This window comes from Canis lupus, chromosome 21 (assembly GCF_003254725.2).
Source record: "Canis lupus dingo isolate Sandy chromosome 21, ASM325472v2, whole genome shotgun sequence".
NCBI classification, from domain to species: Eukaryota; Metazoa; Chordata; class Mammalia; order Carnivora; family Canidae; genus Canis; species Canis lupus.
The window spans coordinates 43,146,367-43,160,322 of NC_064263.1; the positions used below are offsets into that span (position 1 = coordinate 43,146,367).

Consider the following 13,956-nt stretch of genomic DNA (forward strand, 5'->3'; position numbering starts at 1 on the left):
TTTCTTGTGCTGCGGGCTGCAGGCTCTGCCTCCATCCACCCTCCAAGCACATGATTGATGGAGACCTTGCCTTTCCTCCTCCCCCCCTGGCCTTGCTGGGGGTCATCTGGGCAAGGCTGCAGGAAGCTGGCTGTAGTTCTCCTTGGGGCCAGCAGGTGACACTAGAAACCAGATTAAGACCATGGTTTGCCTACACAGCACCAGGTTCTCTAAAGGAAAACAAGACAGGATGGAAGTAAAATTGTAAAGAAAATATATATTTCCTTTTTTTTTTTTTTTTTTTTTTTTACTGTCACAGTTTTTTTTTTAAACCGTCACAGAGTGGGTTTTTTTTTTTTTTTTAATTTATTTATGGTAGTCACAGAGAGAGAGAGAGAGGCAGAGACACAGGCAGAGGGAGAAGCAGGCTCCATGCACCAGGAGCCCGACGTGGGATTCGATCCCGGGTCTCCAGGATCACGCCCTGAGCCAAAGGCAGGCGCTAAACCGCTGCGCCACCCAGGGATCCCCACAGAGTGGGTTTTAATCAAAACACCTCAACTGCTTTCTGAAAAGATACAAGTTTAGACAGAAAAAGCATTCAGCATTTACCTCGCCTCTGCGCTGACACGGACATCATTCTGAGGCCCCTATCAGTGCTCACATGTTAGAGGCTATAATTTGTCTGAAAAGTCCCGCTAGATTTGGGGCATGAGGGATGAACATAATTAAAATAGCTTTTTCAGTTTCTTGAATTAAGGACTGAAATGTATAAGAAGAGCTCGGATTTACCTAATTGGTGGGGGAAAAAATGTGAGACTCTCCTGCCTGCGGCATTCTCTGTCTCCGCTGAGCTTTACCATTTCCCCCAGTTGTTAACTACATCTGATTTATTATTGGGTGAGGTCAAGACCTGCCTCGCCTTCCTGTCTCAGAAGAGATTAAGCTTCAGAGAATTTTATTATATTTTGCAGAAACATATCACGTAATTAGAACAACCAGCAGTACGATTTAGAGGCAGGTCTATTGAGAGACAGACACTTTTTTTTTTTTTTTTTTTAAGATTTTATTTTTTTTTTAATTCTTATTTATTTATGATAGTCACAGAGAGAGAGAGGCAGAGACATAGGCAGAGGGAGAAGCAGGCTCCATGCACCGGGAGCCCGACGTGGGATTCGATCCCGGGTCTCCAGGATCGCGCCCTGGGCCAAAGGCAGGTGCCAAACCGCTGCGCCACCCAGGGATCCCGAGAGACAGACACTTTATGAGCATCATCACTAAAGCTTCTGGCCACACTGGCTGGTGGGTGGTGCTTCCCCCCATTTTACAGGTGTGTGTACTGAGGCCTCGAGAGGCTAAGGAGCTTGACCAAGGCTGCGGAGCTTGCAGGAGGCAGAGCTAAGGCTTGACTCTTGAGCTGTCTAGGCCCCAGTATATTTCTCAAAACTCAGTGCTTTCCTCCCCAAGTGGAGTTTGGCCAGTTTTTTTGGATTAAAATAATTCTAAGCCCTTGAGCAGAAGGTCAGGGAAAAGAAATTCTCGGGACCTGCTGTGTGTTTTGAGAAAGTTTCTCAGCTCTGCTGTGCTTTACTTGATATCCATTATGAGGCCCATATGGGAAACCTATGGAGATCCCAGAAAGTATCCTGAACCAGATTCCCCTTCTGTGTCTGGGAGCTGGGGATAAGTAGAAGTGGTCAATAGCACATCACTGTCATTGTCAGCTGATATACCTCTCTCCAGGGCCTTCCTTGGCTGCCGTGAGCAGAAAGTCAGGGTGGGCCTGACTCGGTGGGTCAATTAGCATCACTCACGGCCAGGCCCATCGGAGGGTATAAACAACGGGCGTGTTCATCAGAAGAAGAAAACTGTTTCCACATGTCCGTTGTATCAAAGCTGGCTTGGCAGAGGGAAATTTACGGCAAGAATGAATTTGCTCGGATCAGTTTGATGTGATATTCGTGCAACTGGAAATGGGTACCAAAGGACCAACTCTAACACTTGTTTTTTGCCATTTGCCCTTCTGTAAAATGGATATTTGTAGTATGCTGGAATGAGCTAAGATTATGGGTTTAAATTTCTTCAAACCCTCTGAAATAAAATTGATCATTTTTATAGGTGCCTCCTTGGATTTATAGAGCTATAAATATTCTCCGTGCAATTATTATATACACAGTCAGATCACGTCACTGAATTATGTGCACACATAAGCAGATGTATTACTATTTATATAGTAAATGAAATGGAGCAACTTACCATAATTACATTAGGCCATGCTTCCAATAGACTGGTTACTAAAGCTTATAACTCTAGGGGCAAATGTTTAAAAAGCGGCCTAGAGAGTAAGGCATCTCTTTCCATAGGAGCCGTGTTTTCAGCCATTGTCTTCAGGCTCACGTTGCTTCGGATCAATGCATTGAATTATAGTTGCATTGAAATAATCACTTGCCCCCGCGGCCTGGGCTTTGCAGCGATAATGTAGCTATGCCTCGCATTTGTATAGGGCTCCGTGCTTTTCTCAAACACTTCCATATATCATGTTTCCTGATATAATTCCCTCCAATCATTTTTGGGCAGCTATTGTACTGCTTGAGATGGAACAAGAGGTGTGGGGGGGAAACACGAGACATATGTCATCATCATTAGGTACGTTATTCTGGGCTGATGCTGCCATAGGCAGGGTAAACACAGGCAAGAACACAGTCTCCTCGGGGCGATGCTCCCCAAAGGTTTGGCAAGAACAATGAGAACCCCTGTTCTGTCTTTTCCACTGTCTCTCTTTGGTACACGTGTGGCCTTGTTCCTTTTCCAGCTATACTCACCGTGTCCTCAGAAGGGTCTCACAGGTCTTGCCAGTAAAAGTGTGCGGCGATAGGACCACAAATATATCAGGGCCGCTCTTAAAATTGAGGGGGGAGGCTTTTGAGTAAATACCAGATGATTGTTCCCAGCAAACCACCGTGTTGTGTACACAAGGTGAAACACATCCGTTTAAAGCAGAGGAGTCTGAGACATAAAGGCCCCTCAGCTAGTTGGCGGCAGAGCCGAGATGGGCCTGCCGGTCCCTGGACTCCTGGCTCACCGTTTGGTGACAAGGAGCATCTGCCTTGAGTCGGTTGAGAGCGGGCTGTGCACCCAATCTGTGTCCCTTGGTTTATTGTAGGACTCAGCTTCTGGCTCAGTCACTGCCTTGCAGACCTCTCCCATCTCCCTCTGCCAGCTTTAGAGGCAGTACCTGGATACGGGCCATTCCCCATTCAGGGAGGAGGCAAAGAAGATTCAACTCATTAAAAAAATTAAAATACACAAACGTAAAGGATTTCTTTCTTGTAAGAAAAGCTTGATTATCCCCTATAGAGAGTACAGACAACCACTTAAATACACCCAGCAGTACCCATCCATCACCTTGATGCGTATCCTTTATATTGTCTTCTTAGCCTGTGTGTGTGTGTGTGTGTGTGTGTGTGTGTGTGTACACACCATATGCATTGCTCAGTTCTAGGGGATGACAAACGCAGGGTCAGCAGTGTGTCATCTTCATCTCTCTGAAATTCCATTCCTTCATCTGGAAAATGGATCGTTCATAACACCTCTGTTTTGGGGTTGGTACAGGTGTCATATAAGATCATAGATAAGAAAGCATCCAAGTCGTGGCGGGGGCTCCATACGTCACTGTTAGGAATGACTACTTCTCATCACCAGGCTAACACGTGTGTTTCTCTTTTCTCCCTAGTTTATCCTTTGCTTCAGCTTTTACCAGTGGGAACCCATGACCTATGGCTCTTACCGCTACCCTAACTGGTCCATGGTGCTTGGATGGCTAATGCTCGCCTGTTCAGTTATCTGGATCCCAATTATGTTTGTGATAAAAATGCATCTGGCCCCTGGCAGATTTATTGAGGTAATTCCATCAGCATCTTTCGCCTGCCATCCCCTCCCAAGGGAGAAGCTCTGAGAGCTCTGTGCATGAAAAAACAATAGATTCGGTAAACTTCTTCTCAAGGGAGACGCGGTGATTAAGTGATCACAGTTGCCACCGTTTCTGTTAAACCCATTTTTATTATATATTATTCCTCTAATGGAGAGGCTCAGCCAATCCGCAGGCCAGGCTGTTATTATGTTATTCCTCAGTGCGGCGACAGCTCTGGGGAATAAGCAATCAGTGTCTCCTCCTTCCTGGAGCTCCCCCTCTCCTCCTTACCCACAGTTTAAATCCAGTGCTTGCTTTTTAACTACATGTCAGATTCCCCCTTTCCCGATCTTCTTCTCCGTCCAAGTCTTCCTCCAAACATCTATTACCGTTAAGTTTTAAATCACTACTCCTTCCTGCTGTACTGGTATCAGGGAGGGCTGAGGGGGTCCGAGCTGATGAACATGTCGCCATCCCCACACAATGTAGTGAAAGGTCAGGGGCATGGCTGGTGCGAGGTGAGACTTGTCTTTGTTAATCCCTTGCTGGACCCTCTCCTCATTTCTAAAGGAAAAAAAAAAAAGAAAAGAAAAAGATCCCTACCCTGTCTCCAGGGTTGATGGGAAGGGACTGCCACTTGTTGAGCCACCAGGGAAGTGTGGTCAGGCTTTTGTTGTTTATGAGAAGTCACCTGCTCGGATGTGCTAGGAATAGATTAGCACTGTGTCTGTCTTGAAAATCCAGAGGTTGGGCCTTTTGGACCAGACCAGTGTTCAGGGTGGGCCCAGGGGCCAGCAGCATCAGCACCGCCTGGGATCTTGTTGGGAATGCAAATGATCGGACTCCAGCTCGGCTCCACTGAACCAGAGTTGGGGACATGGGAGCCTGGTGTCTATAGTTTAGCCAGCTCTCCAGGTGATGCTGATGCACACTGAAGCCTCAGAGGTGTTGGGACAGACCAAGGCGAAGGAACACCTGCCAATACAGGGTTATAAAGAACAGCTGTAAGGCTTTGTTCTTGGTCCATCAGCCAAGAAAAGGAAGAGAGCATCCCACAGAGACTCTGGAGGGAGAAGCAAAATGAGAATAAAGTGTGTGAGTAAATGCACAACACAGATGTCTACGTGATGGGGAGGTGGCTTTTATTTTCAACGGACTACAGATGGAGATAGAGTTAACAAAGGGAATGTAGGAGTCTCCTTACTGAAGTGGGATTCCAGTTTCCATCCTCAGGAAATTGTCTGCTCTCCCCTGTAGGTAAATTCCTGGGGGCCCCTTTACCCTCAGAAAGGTCTTCCTCTTGCCCCAGATGAACCTCCTGCCAACTGACCCAGGAATCTAGTGTAGCCTCTGCTACTTTTGTCTTAGGCGGAAATTCCCAAAACTGATGAGTTGGCTACATAAATTTATTATGGTTGATTTGGGACACAAAGGTTGCAAACCGATGCTTAAGGGGAAATTAAACTAACAGCTCTAAGAAGCAGCTTCACGTTAATAGATAATAAACATGTAATTGTTCCCCGTTATATACTCAGAAGTATGTTTTCTTTCTTTTTTCTAGAAAAATATTCCCATCAAATTATGTTTTCCGTAAAAAGTTCCATGTTAGAATAATAGTTCCTATTATTTCTAGCTTGCCTGCAAGAACCCACACTGCTGAACCAAGTCAGAAGCATAGATTTTTGTCAACAGATAATTAAAATCTTTGCTTACTCTTGGCAATGCGTCTTTGGAGTTGCGGGTCCTCCCGTCCCCCAGCCATTTATATACTTTGGAGAAATATGCTAAATAAAATCCAATTATTTTGATGTAACAACCCACTGTTGAGACCACAGAACAGAAGTAATTGAGCGCATGTCCTTTGCAAGACTGCGTTTGGCAGTGGAGAGAGAAGCTTGCAAATTCTCCTCATTTGGAGGGGAAAAATGTGTAATTAAAATCTGGGCCCTTTATCCTCTATTAATCTTGGGCAAGGCAGACCCTGAGCAATTGTAATATTGCTTGCAGGGTGATGTAAATACTTTCAAGTGAACCAACTAAGTTTCGCCTTTAACGGTTCCCCAGCCTAGTTAATTGTTAGGGCTGAGGTTTTCAACTGCATCTCCTGGCGGGGGACCCCTCAAGGGGGACCCTTGAGGAAGGGTCTTGGCGAAAGCAGTGGCCAGCAGTTTGGGGATCGATGGGCGGTGCTAGGGGAGGAAGGTGCATTGCTTCTGTGACCCTGTGTACCTTTGGCTTCTTTGCAGAGGCTCAAGTTGGTGTGCTCGCCGCAGCCGGACTGGGGCCCATTCTTAGCTCAGCACCGCGGAGAGCGTTACAAGAACATGATCGACCCCTTGGGAACCTCTTCCCTGGGACTCAAACTGCCAGTGAAGGATTTGGAACTGGGCACCCAGTGCTAGTCCGACGGCATGGGATGGCCCAGGCTTGATCCTGTTTTTTCCTCTCTGCCTCCCCTCATGGTTTCCCCAACTTTCTTCCCATTTTCTTCTCTCTCCCCACATCTTGGTTCATGTCCATGCATGAGAGTGGTTATGTAGAAAAGTAAGATAGGGTGTCGCATGCTGTAGTCAGGAGCTAGACAGCCCACTCGAGGCGCTCTTTGCCTGTGTCCCTGGCGTCAGTTTCCAGGAGGGCTGGTCTTCTGAGCACATGCCGTACTTGGCAGGGGTGGATCAACTAGGTGAGCACTTTCCAGTGAAGCCATAAGTAGGTATGCATGACTTGGTCAGCGATCCACCGCGTGTTGGTGGTGGTGGTGCCATCGAGACGTATATAGGATGGCGGACTCACAAGTCTGGTGTTTGGACTCAGTAGTGTTGCTGAGCAATGTAGTAATTTCTTGCAGATACAGAAAGTTGAGGACGGTATATTTGGAGCGTCAGCCGTGGCTGCAAAATGTTTTAGAGCAAGACAAGCCAGTGGATTTGGACACCGCTGAAGTGGCTGAGTTCGCATTTCCATTTGCAACTGGGGATCTGTTTTCCTTCATTTAGACCGACCGTTTCAAGCGTGCCGAGAACTCAGATATCCCGTCTCTGCACGCTGCGAATCTCGGTGAAGAACTCTCGTCCTTCGCTTGTCTTTTAAAAAATTATTTTTATTTATTTATTTTTGTTTTAAGTTAACCGTATTTGCGAATTCTCTTGGTCATTTTCTCCACCTGGGCAGAAGAAGCCATCGCGAATTCGTGCCTCTACGCGGTCATGGTACAGCTCCATTCTAGTTTGCACATGACATTTAGCGCTGTGGTTCAGTGTCATGATCCCATGTTTCTTCTCTTCAAAAATGTCTTTCTATGAGCTGTGGATTCCTTGTGTCTCAGCCTCTGGGAAAACAAGACTTACCCTGGTTCTGTCTATATATTTTACATATAGAAGACACAACTTCGTACAAGACAGACACTTTCTCAGTTTTTACTCTTTTTTCATTCACAGTAAATGCCAACTGTGGTCATAGAGAAACCGAAGAAGCGCGGAGTTTAATAGAAAGCAACCATGATATTCACTGTGCTGGTAGTACATTTTAGGTCACTGTATTTACAGGAATTTCTGATAAATACAGCTTAGGTAAGTAGCAAGTGAGCCAATTAAGACTATAGCTTTTAAGACTACATTTAGCTGATTCAATTTTAAGAGTTCCCAATTCACAGTACTCATAACTGTGCTCTAATGAGAGCGAATCCTATGTCTGCAGAGACTGGCGAAGCCGTGACCTTTATTACCTTCTTGTATCCTGAACACGCATATATGAAATTTTTAAAATGTGGTATGTGTTCATGTAGTGTGTACGTGTAGTGGTGTTTTCTATCCTTATAAATATCTTATGAATCACTGTAGAGATGGTGAGTTTAGAGTAGTGTAGTCTGGATTTTTTTTTTTTCCTTACGGTAATAATATCCAAACCTAAAATCGTTTCCTTTAGGGGAGACCATCTCCATCACTTTGTTTGTTTGTCTTCATATTACAGGGTCTCAGGCCAAAGTTTTCAGTTTCAGTCTTGTATTTTTGATGTGACATTTTCATCCCGTTCAACCGCAGTGAAACCTAACAGAAGACCTTCGTGTGACATGTTTTCCTTTGCTTTTTGTCTAAATGACTTCGTTTATTGAAAAAGAGGTCTTAACTCATTCTACTGAGCTCCTCTTCCTGGGGCAGGTGTCATTGCCACTTGCCGACAATGCCGTGAATTTCCAGGTTTCAAGAACTGCCCGTGGAAACTTGAGAGAAAGGAAACAGAGCTGGGCTTTGAACTGTGGGTTTTCATCCCTCTCGTCTGCAGTGCACGTGTGTTCTTCCCCCCTCCCTGCCCTCCTTTCCTGCCTCTCTCCCAGAGCTAGAGCCTGCGGGGCTCTATCCCAGAAACTAAGTGGAGCCTCCCCACGCGTGGCGTTAGGGAGCCGAGCGGTGGCCTCACGTGTCCCAGTGGCTCCCCTAGTGACCGTCTGCCACGAACCCTCTTTTCCCGAGAAAGCCATATGGATGGGGGTCCCCCGTTCCTGTAGCAGGTTCCACGGAGTGGTGCCCAAAACTAGCCTCTCCAATGGGTGACCGCTGGAGGGGGAGGCAGGGCGGACTGACTTAGGTTTGGAAAGGATCTGCAGCCTTTCCAGTTGGAAGGCTGGGGTGCAGAGCTGGAAATCAATTAGCATCCTCTTCTCACGGGACTGGTACCCGTGTGTCAGGACGGATGATGATGATGATGATTTCTTTTGGCTTCTCTCTTGCGCCTCTTGGCGAAAACGGGAGTCTGATGCTGGATGCCAAGGCGATTTCTGCTAATTAGTGCTGTAGTGATTAAAAGAAGGGGGGAAATTTAAATGAGCTGCAAGTTGACTTGTGAGGGCAGGGCCCTCCTCCTGTGTGTCGTGGGGGGGGCACCTACAGTTCCGTCCCTTGAGGTCTGTCCGGGGTAAGCCCCAGGAGCTGTGCCCTGAGCAGTGTTTTTCCTCTTCCCTACGATTTCCAAGTCTCATGTAAAGTTTGCCTCAAGATGAAAGGTCCTGAACTCCCCTGGAAACAGTGACTTTGTAAAGCCGGTTGTCCCCACTCGTGTAGCCACTGCGGCCCCGAGGCTTTCCCTGGCAGAGGGGTTCGGTGCCGGAGCACCCCCACCTTGCAGCCGCTCCCCCGGACCTGGCTGGGGTGCTGACCCCACGGCGGCTCCTGCTCTGTGCTTTCTCCCACCGTCAATTGGAAGAAAAAAAAAATTGAACGAATGAAATGAAAATGGACAGCCTTGTTCACAGACTGCTACCTGAGCGCTCTCCTTCAAACTGAGTTAAACACCAAGTCGGAAAACCTTTTCGTTGGTTCACTGTGCAGAGTGGTGGGGTGTGTGCCACTTGGAAGGTTATTTCCCGACACCAACAAATGCCAGAAACCCATTCCAAGAAAGAGAGAGAGAGAGAGAGAGAAAAAAAAAAGCCATATGTTAAAAGCAGTAACCTTGTACTATCCTTAAAGGACAAAAAAAAAAAAAAATGTGTATTTCTTAACTCTTGGTGTTGTGGCTTCTTATGCAAATATTTGTCTTGCATATTAGTGACTTTTACTCTCCTTAGGGCTGTGTCACGTTTGTCATACAGGTGTGTCCGGTGTGGTCTTCTTTTGCCTGTTTCTTTTTCCTTTGTGTGTATCCGTTGCATGGAAGCTGTGGTCAACGCAAAATCTCAATGACCTCAACGGCTTCGAAATTTCCAATGTGTTTTGAATGTGTAAGAAATGTAATCAACTGGTATTTCAGCGAGCGGCACTTTAAAAAGACTTTAACACAATGATCTTGAAGTGGGTAAGACTGGGGTCGTCTTTCCGCGAACATCGCATCAGAGTGGAGTTTCCCTCGATGAAGTTCTTCCTCTGTTATCGCCACGTGCCTCAGTGCTCCCTGACAGCCTTCACCTGTCAGCGTGGTTTGCCCAGGGCCTGAAATGAAAACTTTTCTTCCCTCTTTGTTCCCTTGGCCATCAGTCATCGTCCTCATCCCAGAGGCTTGCACAATAGCTATTGCTTAACTAACGTACGTGCGACGGCAGGGTCCCACTGCTGCTGCCTGCCGTCCCCGGATTTGGTTTTGTGACACTCTTCTGTGAGGCAGATGACTCAAGTGAGAGCATGTTGTATGGCAGGTTGGCTTGCAGGCACCAAAGGCCAAGGCCAGCAAACGAGCATTTCCTCTGTTTCGCGCTGGGTGGGTGAGTTTCATCTTGATAGTCCTCCCTCCCCAGTGTCCCAAGGATTTGTAGAGCGAAGCTCTGTGTCTTTCCCAGACTTCGCTTCCACTGTATGGGAAGGCCAAATAGTTTTGAGTTGCGGTCTCGGCTGGGGTCACCTCTGAGCCTCCTGCAGCCAGAGAGGAAGTATTTTCAGATTGGGCATGCATCGCCTCTGAAAGCGGTGGTTTGATTTGCCTGCTGTGGATTAAATACATCTTCAGGTAACCATTTGCCTTATAGGTGTATTTTATTGTTAGGGTGATACTTAGCAATTGACTAGGACCTGTTTTGTCTGTCTTTTTTTTTTTTTTTTTTTTGGTCTTTCTTTTGCACTTTATTATGGACCTATCGTGGGATAGGTTTATTCTGAAATTGTGTACTTGGCTAATGTCCTAAGTGCAGGCGTCTTATGTGATACTGTTGCCTATGAATAAAGATATGTTCCCTAATCAGGTCCGTATATTTTTTCATTAACTATACATGAGGAAAATATATTATGTTACAAATGATGCATCATATATATATATATATCTTACAGAGTGTGTATTATATACTGTGCATTATTCATTTAAAAAGTCATTATTCTTGAGGCCCTACCTCAAATTTTGTATTTATGTCTACAAATGCAATTTATTGTATTATATATTTGCCTATTATATACTGATATAAATTAGAATTTATCTTAATAATGTATGAGTTCACGAAACCCTAAATAAATGTCAGTGTTTAAAACATGATGATTATAGTATTGTGTCTATTACGAACCCATTCCCCACGTTCTCTCTTAACGAATGGCCTTCAGGTATCCCCAGGATTGATCTATTTTATTGGGAGGAACCCAGAACAGAACTGGAAAACTGCCCTCCTGGGAAAATGAGATATTGCGCTGCTGCAGAAACAAATACCAATTAAATTGTTATACTCTTAACCATCAGAATGCACTATTGTTGGCTGAATTATTAATTACCTCTCATAGGGAAGGAGAGGGAGGGAGGGAGGGGGAGATGTGAATGAATCTGAACAGAGGGGAGGGGTGAGTTAAATCCTTGGGTGTGTCTGAGTGACCATTTTGTCAGGCTTCAAGTCAACTCTATTTCAATTCAGCAAACATTTAAGTAGCTTCTTCATTGAGTTAGACCCCAGGCAAAACAGAATAAAAAATAGGACAGTCCGAGATCTCAAGAAACTCAGGGCCTAGTAGAAAGACTACTTCTGTTAAACAAGTTAATAAATGCCATTCCCCCTTTTTGAGTAGGTGGCCCCCCATTGCCTGCTGAGACACGGGCCCTGAGTTCCTGTGTTACGTGTAGACACCGTGGCTGGGTATTCCTGTCTGATCCTGCCAGCCTGGAAGCTCCCCCATGTCCTCGACCGAGTATAACAATCGCGCTCTTTCTCCATCTTCAGCTTCTGGGTTGGCAGATGAGGGGATGAGCTGGGCCTCCTTTAGGGGGAAATCAAATGCCCTCACAAGCTGAATCTGAAAACCTGCCAAGAGCATACGTGTCCATCATGTGCAATGAGATCCACGCACACACTCAGGCTTGTCTGTAAGTACACTTCAGCGGGGACACCAAACTCCATGTCTTTCATGAGATGGAGCCTGTGTTGAGCTCTGTGCTCAGCAGGGAGTCTGCTTGAGCGTCTCTCTCTCCCTTGACCCCTCTCTCTTCCCTCCACCCCCACCCCATGCACACTGGCATGCTCTATCTCTAAAATAACAAGTAAATCCTAAAAAAAAATAGGCTTTCCCTAATGGCGACAATGACAAAATGTGGGAAGCACAGAGCTCATGCATCCATGGCAGGACCAGTCTACTCTGGCTGTTAAAGATGGGTGCAGGGCTCTGTCTGGGAGGAGCTGGTGCTGGTGTTTGCTTTTACAACTCTCCCATCTCCCTCCATCTAATCTGTCCTCTTGTTTATTTGTTTGGCAGCTGTTTGTCCCCTGTACTATGCAGCTATTTTCCTACTGAGCTTATTGCTTGGACGGTCCTCTGCTTTTGCTCCTGCTTCTTTCCTCCTCCTCTCTAGATGTCTCTCCTGCAAGCAGAGATTCAGAATCTCACAGTTGTTTGGAAGTCCAAGACCATTCACTGTAGTATCTCTGATACACAAATTCTTGAACAACAGTCTGTTTTGCGGGAACTGGATTTACAAAGAGATCAGTCAATGTGGGAGGAGTAGTCACTATCTAGAAAATTCACCATGGGGACTCTTAACAACAGGAAACTCCTCCAGTGACTTCTGAGATACCTCAGCTTTGCAAAGATTGGATTTACTTCTCTGATTTACACAATCTACTGTGTAAAACAGACTCTGTGTGGTTTGAGACACACCTTTCTTGCATCTTAGTGTAATCTATAATTTTATGAGAATTGTGATATTGCAAGTCATTTAACTTAGCCCGCTTTCTTTTTCCAGCAAACTTCTCCAGACACTTGTAGGATTAGGAGAAAACAATGATTAGAATATAGTGTGGATCCACATCGAAACAGACTCATATTTTCACCATTCATTGATCCTGTCACTCATTTATTTACTTTTACACTCTATTCAGGTCTTATTTATGTTTCCAGTACCTAAGAGTTTGTGACACACAGTAGATACTCAATAAATGCATTGTTTAAAAATATTTATTTATTCACAAGAGACACAGAGAGAGGCAGAGACATAGGCAGAGGGAGGAGAAGCAGGCTCCATGCAGGGAGTCTGAGGCAGGACTCGATCCTGGGACTCCAGGATCATGTCCTGAGCCAAAGGCAGATGTTCAACCACTGAGCCACCGAGGTGTCCCCTCAATAAACATGTTTTTTAACTGAACGAGCAAATATTGAGTATTGGCTCTGTACAAGGAACAGAGCTCAGCGTAACAATGCGCAAGAAAAATGTGAATTAGATCCTTCCGTCCAGGTTACTCAGAGTGAGTGGGGCTTTAAGATGGGTATGTACATTGCCAACATACACAGTGGAGAGTACCGCGTGCCACAAAAGGATTTAGGATAGGAATATATTAAGGGGGTACAGAGGAAGAGATTTCTTCTTGCTGAGAGGATTTCATGAGACAGGGATCTAAAAAGGATTTTGACCATGAGGAGGGTTTTAAGATGAGGTTTCCAGGCAGATGGAGGTAAGTAAGTGATGGCATGGACGTACGACAGGCCATTTCAAGAAAGAGTGATGGATGGAATTGGAAGGTATAGCATATTCTTGTGGGAAGTGAGAACTGAGGCTGAAAATGTAGTTTAGGACTTGACAAAGTCCTTCAATGCCAACGTGAAGAGTCCAAATGCTGCCTGACAGGCCACTGGGAGCCATGGAAGGTTCTTGAATGGTGGAGAGGCATTCCTGGCCTAGGCAGCTATGACGCTGGAGACAAAGCATCGTCCTGGGGTTGAGTGCCAGCTCCTTGCTTACAGTCTCCGTTTATCACTTGTGAAACAGGGACATTTATACCCACCGCCCAGAGCTGCTGCGAGGATTCAACTGAAGTTTGTATGTGAAAATGTAAGACTGCATAAAGGTTGGGTATTTACTATGAGAGTCAGATTTGTGCATTTGGAATATTGACTTGGTCTCTGTGTCGAGGACGGATGAGACTGGGGAGGAAATTGAGACAAGAACACTGGTTTGTTTATGCAAGAAACCAGCCCTTTCTAAATGTCAGAAGTGAACTCCAAGACACCAAACCATGTCATATATCTAGAAATATAGGGGGTCTACACAGGTATCTCCTTCCTGACCCATGTGACTAGGGCCACCTGGGGTTACATTTAGAAGTTAGAGCAATCAGCACAGAGATGGCATGAGCCAATAGGAACAGACATGGCAGTGGGGCTGGAGAAAGGTCTTGG

General features: G+C 45.7%; 1 protein-coding gene across 1 annotated transcript in view; it reads left to right on the top strand.

The window, feature by feature from the left end:
* SLC6A5 (solute carrier family 6 member 5) overlaps positions 1–10,806 on the top strand; it is a 56,410-nt gene extending 45,604 nt beyond the window's left edge. The window contains exons 14-15 of the mRNA XM_035704228.2: positions 3,713–3,880; positions 6,136–10,806. Coding sequence (XP_035560121.2) covers positions 3,713–3,880; positions 6,136–6,291 — 324 coding nt within the window. The 3' untranslated portion in view covers positions 6,292–10,806. The remainder of the gene's footprint in view (positions 1–3,712; positions 3,881–6,135) is intronic.
* The last annotated feature ends 3,150 nt before the right edge of the window (positions 10,807–13,956 follow it).